The sequence below is a fragment of the Rhinatrema bivittatum genome, chromosome 4, assembly GCF_901001135.1.
Source record: "Rhinatrema bivittatum chromosome 4, aRhiBiv1.1, whole genome shotgun sequence".
Taxonomy (NCBI): Eukaryota; Metazoa; Chordata; class Amphibia; order Gymnophiona; family Rhinatrematidae; genus Rhinatrema; species Rhinatrema bivittatum.
The window spans coordinates 291918501-291939683 of record NC_042618.1 but is presented as its reverse complement, the minus strand read 5'-3'; the positions used below and the strand labels follow the sequence as shown (position 1 = coordinate 291939683).

The window sequence follows — 21183 nt, the reverse complement described above, 5'->3', positions numbered from 1 at the left end:
ATCCCCTAATGCAATAAGGGGATTAGCGCCTATTTAACGCGCGTCTAACGCGGAGTGAATGCAATAGTGCTCTTCACATGCAAATGCATGTAAATGAAGCTATTAGGAATTCACTCCCGATGCAAAAAGAAAAATGTGCATCTCCGACGCACAGTTAGCTGTCATCTATTAATGCCTGCCAGGAGCAGGCGTTAATAGATGTGCGCATCGGAAAAAGAATAAAAAGTAAAAGAAATAAAAGAAAAAAAAATTGACGATCGGCCCATAACAAAAACCGATGCCGAGTTTATCAGCTGCTGTGAGATGATTGAGTGAATGTCGAATATCGCTTCCTCCCCTCTCCCGGTCTCTCATCTGCCCTCGTCGGGTCCATTGAACTTTCTTCATTAAACTTACTTCAAGATAAACCTTCTTTAAGACACATTATAGACCTACCAACTCTTACTTGATAACTTTTAAAGCAGGATGGCCACATGCTGAACAGCAGCAGATTTAAAGCAATTTGCATTTAGCAAATTAGTGGAAGAAAACATGCATGAGATGATAGTGGCCCCAAATACCTCCCAGGGACTAAGGAACGCTGCAGAAGATGCGGGAGATGCGAGAATAGAAGGCTCGGAGATCGCCATGGGAGACACCGGTCCAGACTTCCCCACGCGGGACGAAATGCGTGGGTGGTTTATTGAACTGCGGTCGGATTTGCGGACCCACAAAGCAGAAATTCTGGCCTGCATCGAGAATATGAAAGAACATCTTGCTTCCCTGGGCTCCCGTGTGAATGAATTTGACGGAAGAGCGGATGGACAAAGCATTCAGATGGAGGCTCTATCAGCCCAAACAAAGCAGTTCACGACGGAACCAGAAACTTTGGGGGACAAAGTAGAAGATCTTGAAAACCGGTCCCGCAGATCCAACATAAGCATTAGGGGAGTTCCTGAGGAGGAGCAATACGCGGATAGCATGCAGACGGCGAAGGCAATCTGCCAAGATCTCTGGACCTGCTTCGGGATCTCCTCGGAGGAGCATGATCGTATCTTCCAGGTGGATTTGGAAAGGGCGCATCGGGCTCTAGGGCCCAAGCACAATAATCAGCCCAGGGACAACATCATTAAATTTCTTCACTATAAACAAAAAGAAGAGATCATTAAGCTGGCTCGGGCCCATCCCCAATGGAAATGGCGCAACCATGACATTGCCATTTATAACGACTTGGCGCCTTCTACACTGCAAAAGAGGTTCCTGCTGCATGAGGCAACAACCATCTTACGCCGTGCAGATATTCGCTATAGATGGGCCTTCCCATTTGCTTTGATCTTCCAACAAGGTACCTCCTACAGGCTTAAAATGCTAGTGGAGGCAGCCGAATGCTTCACCCAAGCCGGCATCAGCTTCGACTTCACCCCAGCTTCTAGGCCCACGCCCCATACAGCCTCGGATGTAGACCTACGATGGAGGCGACAGGGGCCGGGCCGTGGACGGCTTCGCAGACAACCAGCTGGCTCCGGGCACCTTATGACCTATAAGGGCTGACGAGGAAGGATCTCTCTTCATGATTCTATCCAGAGAGAAGGAGATAGTACTGGACAAATAGGAGTATACTTCATGTACAGACCTCACAGTTTTCTTTGTCAAACGTTGTTTCACAATTGATGGTTACAATCAGTTTTTTTTGATGGGCATGGTAGGCACATAGATAGTATTGAGCTAATTTTAGGGACACATGGGCTCGGCAAGTGGGCGTGGGGGGGGGACGAAGGCTGGGAAGGAAGCGGTGTCCATCAGGTACCCCCCCAGGGGGTAGATTTGCAGAGGATGGTGAGCGAATCCTTATTTGTTAAGATGGAGGAGGTAGTGGAGCCAGAATGTTTGATTAACTTTTCCAACTTAGACAGATTCAGATTGTTCCCTTTTCATACTACTAGGGCGGTGATACATACACTCAAGCACTTACCCAAGACATACATGGATATTTGCAGGAGAATCCCCTTATACCTAAAGCGATGCTTCCTTTACTAATTGATAATGGTTAAGATAATATCTCTCAATGTTAAAGGCCTAAATATACACATAGAAAGCGTTTCCTTCTCCAAAAAGAGTTGTTACATCACAAAGCAGATATTGCATTCATTCAGGAAACCCATTTGAAGCGCAAACATGAGCATTTACTACAATGCAGGGACTTCCCACATGTATTTTTGGCTGCAAGAGGACCAGAGGCTAAATATTCGGGGACAGGAATTTTGATATCTAAGCATTTGGTATTCGAGTATCTTTCTCACGCTGCTGATCCGCAGGGGAGGTACTTTATCTTAAGCAACCAGACTGGCACAAAAAAATTCACATTAGTGACGGTTTACGACCCCAATAGGGACCCAGGGCCCTTCTGGAAGGAATTGCATGGGGCATTGCCTTACATGCAGAAGGGTGAATCATATTAGGAGGGGACCTTAATGTTACCCTTCAGCCGGATATTGATGCGTCCAATCCACACACTCAGCTTTCTGGGCCCGGCAGGAAATCAGTGCGAAACCTCATGTCCGACTGGAATATCATTGACATTTGGAGAAGCCGATGCCCTAAGTCTAGATCCTATACTTTTTTTTCAGCACCTCATGCAAGCTACTTCCATATAGATTATTTTCTGGTTGATAAACTTCTGGGAAATCAGGTCAGGGGGGTGGATATAGACGTTATCACTTGGTCTGATCATGCCCCCATTACACTTGAGGATTATTTTGATAACCGGGACGAGGGCAGTCGGTTCTGGAAGTTGAATGAATCCCTCCTACAAGATGAAGTTTTTGTGCAGATGTTGGGTGCACAGATGCAGGGATATTTCCGTTTGAATTCTGGTGGGGAGGTATCCCCTAGCACCCTATGGGAGTGCTCTAAGGCGGTGGCAAGGGGGATTCTAATCTCTCGGGCTACTGCATGTAAACGCCAGGAACAGGGGGCCCATATAGCATTAATGGACAAAATTTCAGCCTTATCGCAGGTACATATGAGAACCCAATCTAAGCATTGCTACCAGAAGTTACTTGCACTAAAAGATGAATTAGCGCAACTTGATAATAAACGTATGCATTGGATTCTCTAAAGCAGAAATACTATGAGGGTGGGGATAAGGCAGGTCGCTTCTTAGCTCGTCAACTTCGGGCTCAGACCTCCCAAAATCACATTTTAAAAAATAAAAATTTGTCTGGGGACATCCTTACCGCCTCGGCGGGAATATGCAGCATCTTTTCAGAGTTTTTTCAGACTCTGTACAGGCCTGAGGGATCCATTCAACAAACCGACATAAATGCATATTTGCGAGATTTAGGTCTACCTAGCTTGACATCTGAGCAACGACAGAGCCTGGATGCTCCGATCCTCCCCAGCGAGATTGAGATGGTGATCAAATCCCTGAAATCCGGTAAATCTCCTGGACTTGATGGTCTCTCTGGGGTGTACTATAAAAAATGTATATCCATAGTAGCAGAACCCCTAGTCCAGTATTTTAATAGCCTTTGGGAGGGCAATGGCATAGGGTCCCAGAACAATACAGCCGGAATCACTGTTATTCTCAATCCCGGACGAGACCCGGCACAATGTGGCTCATATAGACCCATCTCACTTATCAATGTGGATCTCAAAATCCTGGCTCGAGTCCTAGCTCAACGACTCAATAAATTTCTTTCACAGCTCGTTCATACTGATCAGGTAGGGTTCATTCCACAGCGCATGGCGGCAGATAAGATACGGAAGGTCATTGATCTCATATGGTGGGTTCATAGAACTCAGACTCCTGTGGTATTATTGTCTCTTGACGCCGAAAAGGCGTTTGACCTAGTTCACTGGCCCTTTCTATTCTCCACCTTATGGCATATGGGCCTTTCTTTTTGCAATGGATACAACAGCTTTATGATAAACCCACTGCCAGGGTCAAAGTGAATAGCGGATACGGTCCTGCTTTTCCTATAGGAAGGGGCACTAGGCAAGGATGTCATTTATCTCCTTTGCTATTTGCCTTGTATCTTGAACCCCTAGTGACCCAGATCTGTAAGGCCGCTGATATACATGGAGTGCGACTGGGGGATGAGGAATACAAAGCATCACGGTTTGCTGATGATATTTTATTAACGTTAACCGACCCGGCCTCATCGCTGGAGGGGGTCACTCGCGAACCTTATAGCTTTGGAAATGTAGCTGGTCTTAAGGTGAACCTCTCCAAGTCAGAGTTGCTTAATGTGACTCTGAATCCAGCTGAAGTACAAAATATTCATAGTATGTTTCCATATAAGTGGGCGAAGTCACATATAAAGTACCTGGGAGTCTTTCTAACAGCTAGATTACCTGATCTCTATAATCTAAATTATATACCATTGATCAATAGTCTAACCTTGGATATGAGTCGCTGGAACAGGGGCACTTTCTCATGGTTGGGAAGAATAGCAATTGCCAAAATGACAGTCCTGCCTAAATTTCTCTATTTGTTTCCCACATGTTTCCCACATTAGGCCCCACATGTTTCCCACATTAGGCCCCATATCTGTTACTTTATGTTGTTAACCCCTTTTATTTTTATCCAAGTTCAATTTACCTGTTTATTGTAAGACATCCTCTTGTCATGGTTATTGTTTAGAATGTAAACCGACTTGATTAGTAATTCTGTTACTGGAAAATCGGTATATAAAAGTGCCAAATAAATAAATAAATGATTTGGCACTGGCAAAAATCGATTTTTGATTTCATTTGGCGAAGACGTGCCCCCCCCCCCCCCCGTCTAGCACATCAAATTCTCTATCTTCCAAAGTCTCAGGGGGGACTGGGAATACCCAATCTCCTATGGTACTATATAGCAGCTCAGTTGCGGGCCATAATGGATATCTATCGTAATACGGAAATTAAGCAATGGGTGACTATTGAACAAGCAATATTAGGCCCAATGGCCCTACGGGCCATATTTTGGCAACCACGGAATATTGGCGGCCTGCCAATGACATTACATGGTCTTTACAGGTCACCTTGTATATTTGGAAGCAGAGCAGAAGGCAAGTAGTTGGGGAATAGAAATATTTCTATCAAACCTCCCGACTCCATAATAGTCATATGCCGACAGGTTATCAGACTCCCCAGTTGACTGGAGGGACAAGGGTGTTACCACAATTGGGCACATGATGTCACAAGGGTCGATCCTATCATTGCAGGGGTTAATGGATATCTTCCCCTTCAGCCCGAAAGATTTCCTGGCGTATGCTCAAGTAGTCCACTTTATTCAGACTTCGCAACGCGCTAAACTGCTACGACCAAGTTGTTCGCTGTTTGAGTCTCTGGTTCAATATAGTGACAGAATAAAGGGGCCCATTTCTAAGATATATCACGCCCTTTTCCCAGACAAACAGATCAGCAACTTTGTGAGATAGTGGGCAGTAGAACTGGGGGAGCAGTTGAGCCTTCAGACTTGGGAGGTTATACTACATTTTGCCAGGAAATGTTCAATTTCAGCCGGATTGTGTGAAAATTGCTATAAGATGATATATAGATGGTACTTCACCCCAGATAAAATTCATAGGATATATCCGGCAGCATCGGACTCCTGTTGGCCAACTGTGGAAGTAGTGGAACTTACTTCCATATATGGTGGACCTGTCAGAAAATCCAGACCGTTTCGGAGATTCTTTTCACCTGGTTGAGTGACCTGTTCCATGTTACTCTTCATGCTTCTGCTATTACTGCCCTATTGCATGTTTACCCTGATGACCTACAAAAGTTCCAGCAGCATTTTTGTTCTCATACCTTTATCGCTGCTCGTACTCTGATACCAGCATGGTGGAAAACAGAACAGGTACCACAATTACCGGAGGTCATAGATAAACTCCATACATACTATCGGCTGGCCTCTCTAACAGCTGCCAAATACGGAAACCGTTTATGGACTATGTTTCTCAAATGTAATCTGATATTGTCTCAAGAGATCAGACAATATATGGGGGAATGCATTGATTCATAGCAACTTGGGTGGGAATGTATCATTTTGCATTGTATTCCAATGTGTCTTCTAAGTGACATGCTTCTTTTATAAGCATTGTGTATTGGGTATGTTGACATTATGGTATGAATGTGAGAAACTATTATCTGACACCAATGCCTTGGATTCTGTAGCAGATGGGCTATAGCTCCACTAAGCTGACGAGGGGAGGGGAGGGAGGGGGGAGTCGGGGATGCCTTCTGTATTTATATTGATATTGTAATAGCAATGTTATATTAAAAGTTTAATAAAATTATTAATTTAAAAAAAAATAGAAAAGCTTGAGGGTAAACTGCACAGAGCGGCAGTTACCACCCTTAACCGAAACGTGGGGGTAACCTGCATGGAGCAGCAGTTACTACCTTGGGAAGCTTGCTGGGCAGACTAGATGGACCATTTTTGTCTTCTACCATCATTACTATGTTACTGAAGTTAACTAGATATACGTATCTGGATATATTCACTGGCACTGTTACACCACTGAATATCTTGATTAAGTTAGCCAGATAGGTGCGGCTGAATATCATCCCCTATAAAATTAAGAGATGTATAGAAAATTAGATACAGGCTCAAGTTTCCACCAGATGGATCAGAATCCAAGTTGGCCTTGGTACTCTGATGTCCTTAGGATATTGAAGAGAAAAAACAGGCTTTAGAAAAGAAGAAATTGAGACCTGATAGTGATAAACTGCTTTGAAAATCAAAATTGCTTGAGTATAAATGGTGTTTGAAAGCTGCTAAGAAACAGAAATTTTCTACTTTGAGAATTGATTGAATGTCCCAAAATAGACTCCTGCTATTATCAAGTCATTACCAAATATGAATCCTTCTCATGATATATTTGTACCCTTAGTGGATTTAAGTGAAAATTCTTCTTGTTTTAATTTTTAAAGTAAAGTAATTTCATACCACAACCTTCTGCATTTCTTTAGCCAGCCACTGAAATTTCTGCCTATCTCAGACAGCTGACACACCAGATAGGCACAAAACTTCCCTTGTCCCATGGTGATTTCCCAAGTCTATACCCCTTACTATGAAGTTTCCATTAGAATTTGTTTGCTTCTCTTCTGGATTTATTGGCAGTCTATTTCAAGGTGTTTGCTATGGAGGACTAACTGATCAACTTTAACTCCGATTCTCGATAGCCCCAATAATTGCCCCTACATTACTAGCATGTTGCAAAATTTTTGTAAAGGGACTGGATATAGGAAGGGCCTGCAATCTATCGTATGAATGTTCCTAAGCCCACAGTAAAATAGGTTCCCTTCCTTTTGGGAAACATTTGCTAGTTACAGGTCTTGCTGGCCAACATGCAGCATGGATGGTGTGCTTTGAAGGTGCACCTCTTAAGATTTTGGACTGGAAGGCGTCATCTGAACCAGCAGGATAAAGATGGGGGAGCAGCAGTGATTTTTGAGGGAGAAAACAGAGAAAGACAAAAAAGGGAAAGAAAACAAAATGACCTATGACCTAAAATTCTCACATCTGGCCAGTGTATTTCTAGTAAGTAGAAGAAAAGGTCAACCCTGTTACCTGGTTGTAGCTGGCTTTGGTGTTTCCTTGCATCTCTGGGCTCACGTATAAAGCAGTGCCGACCATTCCTGTCAAGATACCTGTGTATAAAAAATAATTTCACATATAGCATCAATGTTAAAACAGAACGAGAAGCATTTAGCCGGATTCATAATTATTTTATGACCTTTTAATATTTTCGGTACTTATCTGGCAATACTTTAGCCGGATATCTCATTATTTGTCTAAAATTTAGCTGGATAAATTAAGTGCATTCTGGGACATTTCTGGGAAGAATTAGGTTAGCTGGATAAGTTACCCGGCTAACTGATATTCAGAGTTAACTGGATAACTTATCTGGCTAACTATGGTCATGCCATAAAACTGTCCTAAAGTAAGCCAGATAAACTTATAGCCATCTATATTCAATAGTGTGGCTGCATTCCCGAATGTCCCTCAAAGTTAGCCAGATAAGTTTATCTGCCTAACTGCAATCCAACCAGTGACTGAATATGGACCTCAACATTTACAGAATAGAAGTGCTTCTATACTTCAGCCATGTGTTGCATGATGTAGGATTTTTTTTATCATGGTTATATCTGTACACTCCACCCATAAACAAACCTTGGAAAACACATTTGTCTGCAGTGGTAAATAGAAATTATGAAAATGTTTTCTATACATTCTGACGACACATTTTCATGTTATTACTATATATCAATGTTCACAATGTGGCGGAGGAATGGCCTAGTGTTTAGAGAAGCAGCCTAAGAACCAAGGAAATCAAGGTCACAAATCTTACTTCTCTCATTGATACTCCTTGTGACCAAATCACATCACATCATCCTCCACTACCTCAAGTACCAAATTAGATCATAAGCTTTCTAGGGCAGGGACTTAGTTACTGTACCTGGATTGTACCTAACCTTGACCATGCTATGGAAAGACAAGTAATTAAATCTAAATCATATCTTTGTCCTTATGCTTCTAAAAGTATTCTAATGTTCCTAACATGTTTTTATGAAAAGAAAATTGAAGGATGGAATATTGTGGCAATAAACAAACTGGTTGCATTGGTACAAACTCTGTAGGTAGTTTTTACACATGAGATTTGCATCAATAATCTACCACGAGTGTGCCCCATTCGCAGAATATCTGGTTTGCTACCCCTCCCTGGTCCAAGGATCATTTGTGGGGTTCTAGAACCCAATTCAGTCTGACTACTAGAACATTCTCCTCACCTGCCAAATACTGGCTTTGCTGCTCTAACCTTTAAGTGAGAGGAGAGGCAGCTTAGAAGATTTTCTCTGTCTCTATCTGCTAGCAGAGGTGGAGGTGGTGGGGGTAAACACTCACTGGTCTGGATTAGTCAGAGGATTTCTGAGGAAGTGTGCACTGAAGTTCACATAGAAACATTTCATATTTCCTCTACGGAGATACAGCCCAAGTTAAGATGTGGAAGCTGCCATTGCTCTCTCATTTTGTACTTTCCTAAGTCTTCTAAAGACAGGCCTGTTTTGTTACAGCACACAGATATTTATTCAGATATCCAAATTGCAATTGTAGATTTTGTGAATGCAAGTACAGGTCTGTTAGGGTTATAAGAGACAAATAGCTGAAAGAATTTTGTCATATTTTTGGTTCTAAGTCAAAAGGACAGAGTTCTTTTACAGTCTAAAGCAAAGGTGAGCAAATTTCGGCCCACAAGCTAAATCCAGTACTTTCTTACTTTTAATCCAGCCTATGGAAGAAATTTTAAAATACATTAGATGCGGCCCGCCAAGACTTTCACAGCCTGTTCAAGTTCTCAACGTCATCAAAGGCGCAAAATATCGCCTTTTTGCTGACGCGCTGAAACGGGCCTTTGATGATGACATCAGCGGGAAAGCAGGTAGGATGGCATTGGTGCACAGGCAGGACATCTGTGTACAACCTGGCTGATGAGGAGAGACGCCATTCAACGGCGCTGGTGGTATTCCTGCCAGCAAGAACAGACACAACAGCAGCACCCTCTGGAGCTGAAAATGAAGAGAGATGCGGTAGCAGCGCCTGCCGGAGTCCAGGCCAGCAGGACCAAAAATGAAGAAAAAAAGACACGAGTGAGGTGCTGGTGGAAATCCTATCCCCCCTGCCAGCAAGACGAGATCCTGCACAGCGGTGAGCCTGAAATTGACCCAGCTCGCTGGAAGACGACAACATGAAGCTGGCAGGAAGGGTAAGTCATCACATGGTGGGGTGGGAAGAAGAAGGGTATGAATAAGGCAAGGAAATGGGGTGAGGGGTTTAGTGACTAAGATGGGAGGATGTGTGACAAAGGGAAGGGAAGAAATTGATTGGGAAGGAGGGAAAGTGATTGAAAGGGAAGAGGGTGAGTGACAGAGGGAAGGGGACTGAGTAGGAGGGGTGAATGACAGAGGAAATGAGTGGAGGGAAGGGGTAAATAACTGAAAGGTGAATAAGGGGTGGGGAGGAAGAGCATGAGGGGAGTTAGAAGAGAGGATAGAAGCATTTCTGAGTATGTGTGGGAGTGTGTCTGGTAAGAGAGATTTGAAGCTTGCTTGTGTGTGCCTATGAGACAGGGATTGCCAGCCTGCTTGTATGGGTCTGGAGAGAACTGATGTAGCTATGCATCTTTCAAAGGTAAATAAAGATGGCATTTTTAGAAAATTGAATGACCTGTATTTTAAGTTTTGTCTCTGAAGGTCAAGGAACTCTGAGGGAGCCCTGCCCACAGCTGCACCTCCTGCCCCACCCCTGGCCCCTACACGATGGACAAAACCTTCTAAAGTGGCCCCCGCACCAAAACGTTTACCCATCTCTGGTCTAAAGTATGTAAGGTTGATTCTACTCTAGGGGAAAAAGTTGGAAAAATAATAAACAGATATAAGTGGAAATCAAACTATTTTGGAAAAAATGTGAGATGTATGCAAAATTACTCTGTTGAAGAATTTGTGTATAGAAATTAAGTCACTTGTGCTTGAAGTTTGCTGACCTTTCTAGCAGAAACAATTTCAGTAAAATAAATATTACTTTTTAGGTTAAATACTTGAATTTACAAGTATTGATAGGCTCAAAAAAAGAGGTCTCATTAGTTGAGTGAAGACCATATTGCAATCCCAAGACAAAGCAAGTGCAGCATTATTTATTAAGGAGAAGAAAACAACCTTCGCCAGGCTGCACAATGCACTAGGCCCGCCATGCAGCCAGCAGAGAAGCTTGAAAAGGGAGAAAAGGAGAAAAACAAAATAATTACCATTAAGGTATAAAAGGAAAAAAGAATACAAAGACCTGTAAGTATAAACAGCTGCTGCAGTTCCAGAATTGTCACATCAGTAGCTGTGAGGGAGAGAGCAAAGCTGATACCATGACCACACAGCTTCGCAGAAAAAGAAAGACAGGGGCCCTGCCTATAAAGTAGGGAGGGGACTACAGCTGCACATGCTCTGTACAGCATACTGAAAGCTCTAGAATCTTTGAGATCAAAGTTTCGTGCCAGGCTCTAGCAGATGATGTCACCCATATGTAAGGACTACCCATCAGTGTTGCCAATTTAGTGATTTTGTTGCTAGATTTGATGAGTTTTTGAACCTGAGAAATTTTAAAACTGTGAATGAGCCAAGGAACTAATTTAGCTATTTTTAGACAATTTAGCTACAAATCTATCGATTTCCTCACAGCTCTAACATTCCCTTTGGGTTCCCTACTTACAGAGCATATCTGAAAGTAGAAAAGTACAAGCAAGTGAGACTTTCTCTGGCTAGAGTGCTGCAGGAGAGTGTGAGAGATCTCCTCAGGCTTAGAGTGTTGCAAACTGTTGCGGACTGGACAGTGGATCCTTGGGCCGACCTGGTGGAGGAAGATGACCAAAGCGAGGAAGGAGAAGAAGTCGAGACAGGCGACAGACACAGAGTTTCAGAGGTGAACCGGGATCAGGAACCAAGGAGACAAACCGAGAAGAATCCGGAAGATGAGCAGGATCAGGAACAGCAGAACAAGGATCAGGAACACAGCAGGACCAAGATCAGAAACACAGCAGGACCAAGATCAGAAACACAGCAGAACCAAGATCAGAAACACAGCAGAACCAAGATCAGAAACACATCAGAACCAGGATCAGAAACACATCAGAACCAGGATCAGAAACACAGCAGAACCAGGATTAGAAACACAGCAACTGGTGCCTCCAAGGAGAGAACCTCGTTGCTAGGCTACCTCCTTAGCCAGACGCCAGGCTTAAATACCTTGCCGGTGTCTGACATCATCAAGGAGGCGGGCAGGAACTTGCCACAGTTGAGTCTTTAAAACAGTCTCCCTCGCGTGAGAGAGGAAGGTTAGGACCCGGTCGCGAGTTTAGCGATCGGGACCGCAACATAGAGTGTCGTGCTGCCTGGCTGATTTCTCCCCCATCCACCCCAGGCACCAGATTTCTCGACACAGTGTGGCTTGGCTTGGCTGCAGGCCTTCCCTCTCCCTCCATCCAGATACACTGGGGAATTCAATGAGGTCACAAGGCAAAAGATCAATTACAGCAAAAATAAAAAGCAGGAGCTGCATCTGTATTGTCATCCTATGCTTTGACAGACTTATAGAAGCAAAAAAAAAAAAAAAAAAAAAATATAAGGAGGGAGCTATGATTATCTATTATCTATATCTTTATATATATATTTATATATATATATATATATATTTTTTTTTTTTTTTTTTTTTTTTTTTAATATTTTTTTTTTTTTGCTGTGCAGCTAGGACCTGAGACATCCTGCAAAGCACTATCTCATTGAGCCTGGGATTCAGGGAACCTATTGATCATGTAGGTCTTGGCCTAGGCTAAGCCATGCTTCCAGCTTCCCTGCCTCTTCTGTTTGCAATCTCTTCCCTCTTGCCTGTGGCACAGCATCAAGTGATTGCTAATTAGTTTTCTGCATACATCTCAGAGGAAGTGCAGCAGCATCTGAGGCAGCAAATTATCTATTTATTTATTTATTTATTTTTGGTTTTTATATACCGGAAGTTCCTGTATAATATACATATCACTCCGGTTCACAGATAACAGAGATAACTATCGCCGGGATGGCGGTTTACATGGTTTACATCTAGATGGTTATTTTTTGTTAAAACCTGTTTACTATACATTTATGTATTGCTGTTGCAGGTGGTTAACAATGAGGGGACAAGGAAGATCTGGGAAACTTTCAGATTTTAAAGGGAATGAACAAATTATTTTTAAATCCCTGATTTCTGTGGTCAGTACTGACCCCATGGGTTTAGCTACTTTTTACCCAATTTGGCAACTTTTCACAATGAATCTGGTCATTTTCTTCAAGTTGGAGTTGGCAACACTGACTGCCATCCTGCTTGTCTAAGAGACGTAGGCTTTTCATAAAACATGATATTAGAGAATGGGAAAACATTGTTTTTTTCCTCCTCACAAGTGGTAAGCAGCTATCACACTAATATGAATTGTGACTGAACTTGTTTTCAAGCCAGATAGAGATAAGTGGAGAAGATAGTCTAGCAAATGTGACACCGTGAGATATCTTGGGCTAGCCAAAGAACAGATTCAGGCTGGACTCTGGCTGTTCTCTCAAACTTCTGCTTACCTTCACAGTTCACACAAAATAAAGACAATATAACTCACAGTTCAGCAGTAATATCCTTCCCTAGGCCTCCCTTATTTTCCCTGGGCCTAGCTTCTTATTCCCTCTAAGGAGAACACCCTGAGAGCGGAACTCCCTTTCTTTGGCTTAAGGTAGACCAGGCTAAATGCCTTGTCCCGGACTTTTGAAGAAGGGTCTAACATACACTTCACATGTAGGAGAAAATTTAAACTCTTGCTTGTACACATTTATAAAACTTCTTCCACTTGAATATGTAAGAGGCTCTATTTGACAGTTTCATTGATGCATCTGTTAAAAACATTGTTTTTAACAGATGAGTGAGGAAATTACTGACTTTTTAACATCCAAGCTGATAGCCCTAAAAAATGAATGTTAGAATTAAGTTAGATGTCTTTGTTATGGCTAGCAGGGCTAGAAGATTCTTCAGGCAGACTGAGTTCCTTATGGACAGTTGAAGTACAACAGGAAAACATGTCTGTCTTGGCCAGAAAAGGACTCTCAGTAGTTTGGTTCCTTCAATTTTACCAAGGTTTGTCTATTAATAGTAACAGAGGATACACATAAAAATGGCATTCCCCTCACAATGTATCAAGAATATATGTGTAAAGCATTTCTTCTGGAGCAGATTTTTTGAACCTTATAGTTGAGATGAGATGCAACAAGTCTATGTATGTTACTTACTGGTTTAGAGATCATTTCTGTGGGTTGTCCCTGCAGAATTAGTCCGCTATCCCATTTTCCTTGCTTAGTAAATATGTGGCTTGGAAAATGGCTTTTCTGCTCGTACATAGCTTATTTCCTGTTTCAGCACACGGTAAGACGCCTTCAGTCAGTCTTTCTGTGAAACATGTCAGACGTTCTTGAGTTAGGAAAGCTTCTCTTCAAATATGTCTGACATGTTTCACAGAAAGACTGACTGAAGGCGTCTTACAGTGTACTGAAACAGGAAATAAGCTATGTACGAGCAGAAAAGCCATCTAAGGGTTTTCTAGCTCTAGGAAGCAAGGATTTACATCTTGGCCACCCTTAGAAATGGACAGCTGGCTGCCCCTTCTGACAGGAGGGAGTGGGGCAAAGAGAGGGAGGTAACCCTGTAATTGCACAGCACAATGCCAATGAAACAAGCAGAGCAGATGTCTCTTCACCCTGTCCCCACCACTTCCCCCACATTGGAGCAATTACCTGTATGCAACTGCCGACTCTGCTTATTGGAAAGTCCACCCCTGGCCCTAGGTATTATACATCCTACACTTGCCAACCACATATGTGGATGATTTAGTCCTACTTGTCCATGGACAATGACATCTGGGGGACTGCGATACTCCCAGACTTTGGACTTGTACGACCAGTGTACTATGCCAGATTCTTCTCCATCCCCAGCAAACCTACACACCAAAATAGTTTAAAAAAATGCCACAACTTTATTATTTAAATAATATATGTAGCAGTGGGTACAGATTAAGACACATGAATACATGATCCATTACCACAGAGCTCACAATCTGTGTGTGAGCTAAGGAAGGTTAACCTGTTGAAGATTGTATAAGCAAGTACTGGAAGATTTTTCAGCTCTGAGCTGTAATCACAACCTGATTATGTGTAATGCTAAGAGAATGTGCTAACTCTAACCAGAATAAAACAGGTTTTCTGACCTCCTCACTGTAAATGTAAAGATGCCCTGCTACAAGATACCCGTTGACACAGATCTGCTTCCAAGAGAACTACATAAGAGGGCAGATCTACTTGGCTCTAATGTATTAGAAAGAAAAATCCATGTACTTACCTGCAAGATCAGGTATGACTAATTGATCTATCAACTTATCTCTTTCCTGCTTTACATCAGCCTGCAAATTAAAAGCAACAGAAGGAAATATTGATCCTTTGAATGGCCTGTTTATTTAAATCAGTTCACTATACTCTAAGAAGTGGAACAGAGAGGCATTGAGCCCTATAAACTATGGTGTGATGCTCCTAAGGACCAAATACCCTAAACTAAAGACTGCAGAATGGGGTGTTGGGCAAGGACTACAGAGCAGTTTGTCAGGAGCTATGCACAGACAGATCAGATGTGTCCTTGCATCTGAAAGCTGTTATCTCATCACGGATGGCTGTGATAGCTGCTTTGCTTTAGATTGACAGACCTTATAGCTCCATATCTAGAAGGAGAAGCCAAGCTAATACCCACAATGCATGCATGTAAATGTAGTTCTAATTTCCCACAATAAAAAAGGACATCTTCCTGCATGCAAAGGGATAAAGTAACTGCTTCGGCTTGTTCCCCAGAGCATAAAGCAATATGGTCACCCTAGCATTAGCACATTACAGGAATATAACCTTTAAAAACCCATGTCATCAACAAAGATTTTATTTCATTATTTAAAGCTTTACTTCTACTTGTGAGCCCTAGCAGGATTGTTTCAGGATGGGAGATAATTGTCCTTGACCTATTATCTGTCATTAATGTCAGTTCACAACATATATGGAAAAAGGTGAATAGTGGATTACCTCAGGGATCTGTTCTAGGATTGATGCTTTTAATATATTTATAAATGACCTGAAAAAGGGGAACAAGTGAGGTAATCAAATTTGCCGATGACAAAAAATTATTCAGAGCTGTCAAATCACAAGAGAATTATGAAAAACTGCAAGAGGACATTGCAAAACTGAGAGACTGGGCATGCAAATGGCAAATTAAATTTAATGTAGACAAGTGCAAAGTGATGCACTTAGGAAAGAGTAACCCAAATTATAGCTACAAAATGCAAGGTCCCACCATCAGGAAAAAGATCTAAATGTCATTGTTGAAAATATGTTGAAATCTTCTGCTCAGTGTGCTCACTGAGCAAAAAAGCAAATAGAATGCTAGAGATTATTAGGAAAGCAATGGAGAATAAAACGGAGAATATCATACTGCCTCTGTATTGCTCCATGGTGCAACCTCATCTTGAGTATTGTGTTCAAGTTCTGGTCACCCAAACTCAAGATACAGCAGAATTAGAAAAGGTACAGAGAAGAGCGACCAAGATGATAAAGGGGATGGAACAATTCTCATATGAAGAAAGGCTAAAAAGAAGTTAGGACTCTTCAGCTTGGAGAAGAGATGACTGAGGGAAGATATGATAGAGGTCTATAAAATAATGAGTGGAATGGAACGAATAAGCGTTAATCAGTTGTTTACTCTTTCAAAAACTACAAAGATGAAGGGACACACAATGAAGTTACTGGGTAATACATTTAAAACTAATAAGAGAAATTTTTTTTTTTACTCAACACATAATTTGTTACCAGAGGGTGTGGTGAAAGCTGTTAATATAGCTGCATTTATAAAATGGCTTGGACAAGTTCCTGGAGGAAAAGTCCATTAGCAATTATTAATGGAGAGTTGCAGAAATCTACTGCTTATCTATCCCTTGGGATCCTGCCAGGTACATGTGACCTGGCTTGGCCACCATTGGAAACAGGACACTGGGCTTGATGGACCCTTGGGCTGACTCACGATGGCAAGCCTTATGTTCTTATACCTTGTCACAAGCCAAATGAGCCATCAATATGAAGGTGATATTGCTTGTTAACTATCCCAAGAGCTGTAGTAAGAGATCTTTTTTTGGCTTTCCAGTTTTCTTCTGATCCTCCGAGCTTCCAGCTCATTCAGAACTGGTCTCTGTTGGGCTATGGTGCTATTAACTTTCAGTTTCAACTATCCAGAACTTTTCTCCCTATTTTATATCCTAGTGATATACTAGTTCGAATGTCGGTATATAAAAAACAAATACATAATAAATATCCCCCTCCCCACAATTCAGCCAAGCCATCACAGCAATAGTCCTCAGCTTTTCCTGTGTTAGGTACTTGCTCTGGACAGCTATACAATTTGTGTTTTATGAATAAACGTTTATCTTTATGTACTATATCACAACTCTGAAAAACATTGTTGACAACTTTAGCTTTCTTTGGAAAGATTTTCCTTCTGCAGCAAACTGTATATTAAATTATGCTTTAAAAAGACTGTTGGCTTTGTTTTAAAGAACACTTACTATGGAAGCTGGATGATCTGTGGCAAGACCAAAATCTCCGATTTTCACATGATCATTAGAATCCAAGAAAATATTAACAGGTTTCAAATCTCGGTGAATCATTCCCTGCCAGACAAGAGAGACACAGTGACCAGGTTTCTGCGCCAGGGCAACATCAAGCAAAATTCATTCCCAAAAGCTGATGCTATGAAAATTCTTGAATGAGGAGAGTAACCCATTGCATTCATCTGTGAAGGCTTATATATGTGTAGATATATATATATAAATATATATATATCTACAAACACACATATCTATCTATATTCCTATGAACTGGACTCATAACAGCCAGCCACTAGCAGGCTCACTGGTGATTAAGCAAGCTTGTTGAGTCACTTTCCCCAAAGTTCAGAACAAAAAGAAGTTAGAGTGCCCAGGAGAAAGGCACTCAGGCGGATAAGCTGAAAGATGAAAGTCTTCAGATAGGATTTAAATTATTGTAATTGTTTTGTGAGTCCGACAGTCTTTCCCTAAAGAGTTAGGTAAATTATATTATGCATACACATAGATTAAATAGAGCCAGGCTTAATGTCTATAGTTTATTTTGCCATTTCACATATAGGGCATAATTTTTAAAGACTTCCATGGGAAACGTGCATAGACAATTAATATATGAATGTGTACTGTAGCTGCCATGTGGAAAAGAATGTGCATATAAAAAGATGTTTTGAAGGCATTACGGGGCAGGGTTTGTAAGCATGTGCATTTACATATTTTATAAACAGAGCACGCTCATAGATCAAACGTGCGTGCAATTTTTTACACCTGCTAATCAAATCACTTTTCTTTTGTCTGCAGTTTTGGAATGAGGTGTCTGGAGCAAGTGATAGGGAGCTGGGTCAACTGGTATTTGAAAGTATGCACACAAGTATTTTCAGAAGCAAGATACACACATGTATCGGCCAACTCACGCATAAACAGTTTAACACAGAGCCCAATATTATGACAGCTTGTTTAGGACTGATTGTCCACATGTACAAAGTATGCATGCAAGTCCGCTTTGAAAATCTGTGGTTAAGAGCAGGAGTAAATGTCCATGTAGACAGTGACATGCCTACTTCTGAAAAACAAAAATACGTGCATAATATAACTCCCCTGCCCCAACTCTGCCCCGGGAACATCTCTTTGCAATACAAATTAAAGTACGCACAAAATCACTGCTGCATGTACTTTTACGCATACAAACCCCAGAGTAAATTTTAAAAGTCATATATTTTGAAATTTATCCCCTAAAATATATGCACATACTTTTATAAAATAAATGTATAAACGAAGTGGATGCCAGGAAATAAAAAGCTGTGTATTGAAACATGAATTTCATGCAGGGCGGTGATAGACGGTATTTTATAAACTGTGCAGCTCTCACCTCACATTTTATAAAATACAGGCATAAAATTTAATGCACCTACTCCTGTGCTGAGTTATGCACACTACTGAAAATTACCTTCATCATGCTCTTCCGTTCTGGGCTCTTTTTTTTTTTTTTTTGGTCTAAACAAACAGCTTAAAGCAACATTTTGTGGCACTGTATCCCTGAACCAGAGAGTCATGGCTTACAGAATGAGTTGGAAAAGCCTTAGCATCAACCTCTGACAGATTCAACATCCAAAAAGTTGTGCTGAAAGCAACATTTTAGTCACTCAACCATAGAAGCACAATACTGCACTTGATCAATTAATTACATGCACATTTACCATTAACACAACTGTGAATGCACATCTGTTCTATGTCTGAAAGCCAGAGCTGTTTGTAGTTCTCAAGGATTGGGATTAATTCACTGCTGCTTGTGTTCATACAAGAAAAAGACTATAAATAAATACATACTAAAATGTTACATTACTTCTGAAATAATTCACACCACCAAAGAGATGTATCTGTGCCTAAATTAGTTACTACAGACATGAATAATATTGATTTTTATACATGTGCACATGCAATGATGGGATTAATTTGAGTATTAAGTCTGAACACAAAATGAAACAAAATCCTCACTTATTCCTTGAGAAGTTTTGTTGCAAGAATAAAAAAAGGAGCATAAAGCATGATTAATCAATGAGCAAACAGATCCAAGAAAGTCTATGTAGGATATCAAAACTGCTAGAAAAAAAAAGAAAAAAAAAAAAGAATCCCTGATTGGCTGAGAAACTTTTATTCCTTCAATACAGTTCCATCAATGGCTAATGAAAAGATTTCTTTAAACATCTTTCAGGGTTAACCTGTAAAGCAAATCTGATAACCAGTAAACAGGATTCTCTGTAAACAGCAGGATACATCAGTCAAAATGTGTAGGTGATATCTGACACTGCTGACATGAGCTCAACTCTCAGAGATCAGGAACATTTTTCTGAGTATGCTTGGAAGTTTCCATGCATGAACACTGCCTCATGAGCCCCCTCATTCTCAGAGCTTAAAGCTTAGCAAGATAGTTGACAACTGTGGTAATACGTCAGTTTGTTGCTTAGTCCCTTTGCAGGAATCCCTGGTTAAACTCATAGGAGCAGTGCAGGATTAGGTAAATAAGAGAAAAGCAAAAGTAGCTTTGCAGAGAACTACATTTCCCATAGTGCCTCTGCCTAGTTTCTTGGGCTAGAGGCCATCACACACCTGGGGGAGGACTATAAGAGGCTTGTGGAGCAGCTGAGCAGGGGCTGAGGTGGTGGTGGCTGGGAACAACTAGCCATGGAGAAGGATGGAGCTGGGGGGAAAAGAAAGGACCCACCTATGAAAGGAAGCAGACTTGGCCTTTTGTTAACCATGGATGAAGGCACTGAGGATGAGGACCACCCGAAGGCAAGATTTACCTATCAGCTCAACTACAAAGCTAAGTGAAATGTTTTCTATGCCTACTGTAAAAAAGTAGGATTTGACCTGCTAATCCTTGGGGAAGGTAAAGGAGTGGCCTGAGGAAGTCAGACAAGAGGGACAGATAAGACAGAAACTGGAAATGATGCACCCTGTTTAGATTTTGGCTAGTTTGTGTTGTTCAAGAATGTACAGCTACTGCTGCTGCAAGGAACTCTGATGTACCCAATGAAGTAGAAGGAATGCATGTAATGGCAGCAGTTATCCTTTGTTATCCAGAAGTACTTTCAAACCTGCACAGAAATAGAATTCTTCTCAATTACAGGCTGATAAAATACAGTGCGCTCCCACGATTGGCCAACGTTTTCAACACGCTATTCTTACCCCTTATACAGTAAGGGGTAATAGGGCGTCAAAAATGCACGGCCAACCCCCCACCACCCCCGAAACTAATAGCGCCCGCAACATGCAAATGCATGTTGATGGCCCTATTAGTTATTCCCACGCTATACTGAAAGTAAAATGTGCAGCCAAGCCGCACATTTTACTTTCAGAAATTAACGCCTGCCCAAAGGCTGGCGTTAATTTCTGCCGGCACCGGGAAAGTGTACAGAAAAGCAGAAAAAACTTTTTTTCTGTACACCCTCCAACTTAATATCATAGCAATATTAAGTCTGAGGCCCCAAAATTAAAAAAAAATACTTTTTAAATCGGCCCGCGGGTTAGAAGACAGACGCTCAATTATGCCGGCGTCCGTTTTCCGAACCCATGGCTGTCAGCGGGTTTGAGAACCGACGCCGGCAAAATTGAGCGTCGGCTGTCAAACCCGCTAACAGCCGCCACTCCTGTCAAAAAGGAGGTGCTAGGGACGCGCTAAATGAGGGCCCCTTTTACCGCGGGCCCTCATTTAAATACTGGATCGCGCACCCAGGAGAGTGGCCTGGGCGCGCGTTGGGAGAGCGGGCGCTCGCCTCGGAGGGCCGGCTCTCCTGCCGATTTACTTTATCAGCCTGATAGTAAGCTGTATCTAGGAACTACACAGGAGTAAAGATTTTTAATCAAGAGTAAGTTTTATAAAGCATATGAGTAAGCTGGTACTGACTGGTATATCAGTGAATTAGGATTATACAGACATCTATTGGCCATATAATTAAAACCACAGGTTGAGAGT

At 41.7% G+C, this 21183-nt stretch overlaps 1 protein-coding gene across 2 annotated transcripts in view; it reads right to left on the bottom strand.

Moving 5' to 3' along the window:
* EIF2AK4 (eukaryotic translation initiation factor 2 alpha kinase 4) overlaps positions 1-21183 on the bottom strand; it is a 546008-nt gene that overhangs the window by 262978 nt on the left and 261847 nt on the right. For both annotated transcript variants that reach the window (XM_029600187.1, XM_029600189.1), the window contains exons 16-18: positions 17172-17276; positions 14921-14981; positions 7544-7623 (exon numbers count right to left, since the gene is read on the bottom strand). In XM_029600187.1, the coding sequence (XP_029456047.1) occupies positions 7544-7623; positions 14921-14981; positions 17172-17276 (246 nt within the window). The remainder of the gene's footprint in view (positions 1-7543; positions 7624-14920; positions 14982-17171; positions 17277-21183) is intronic.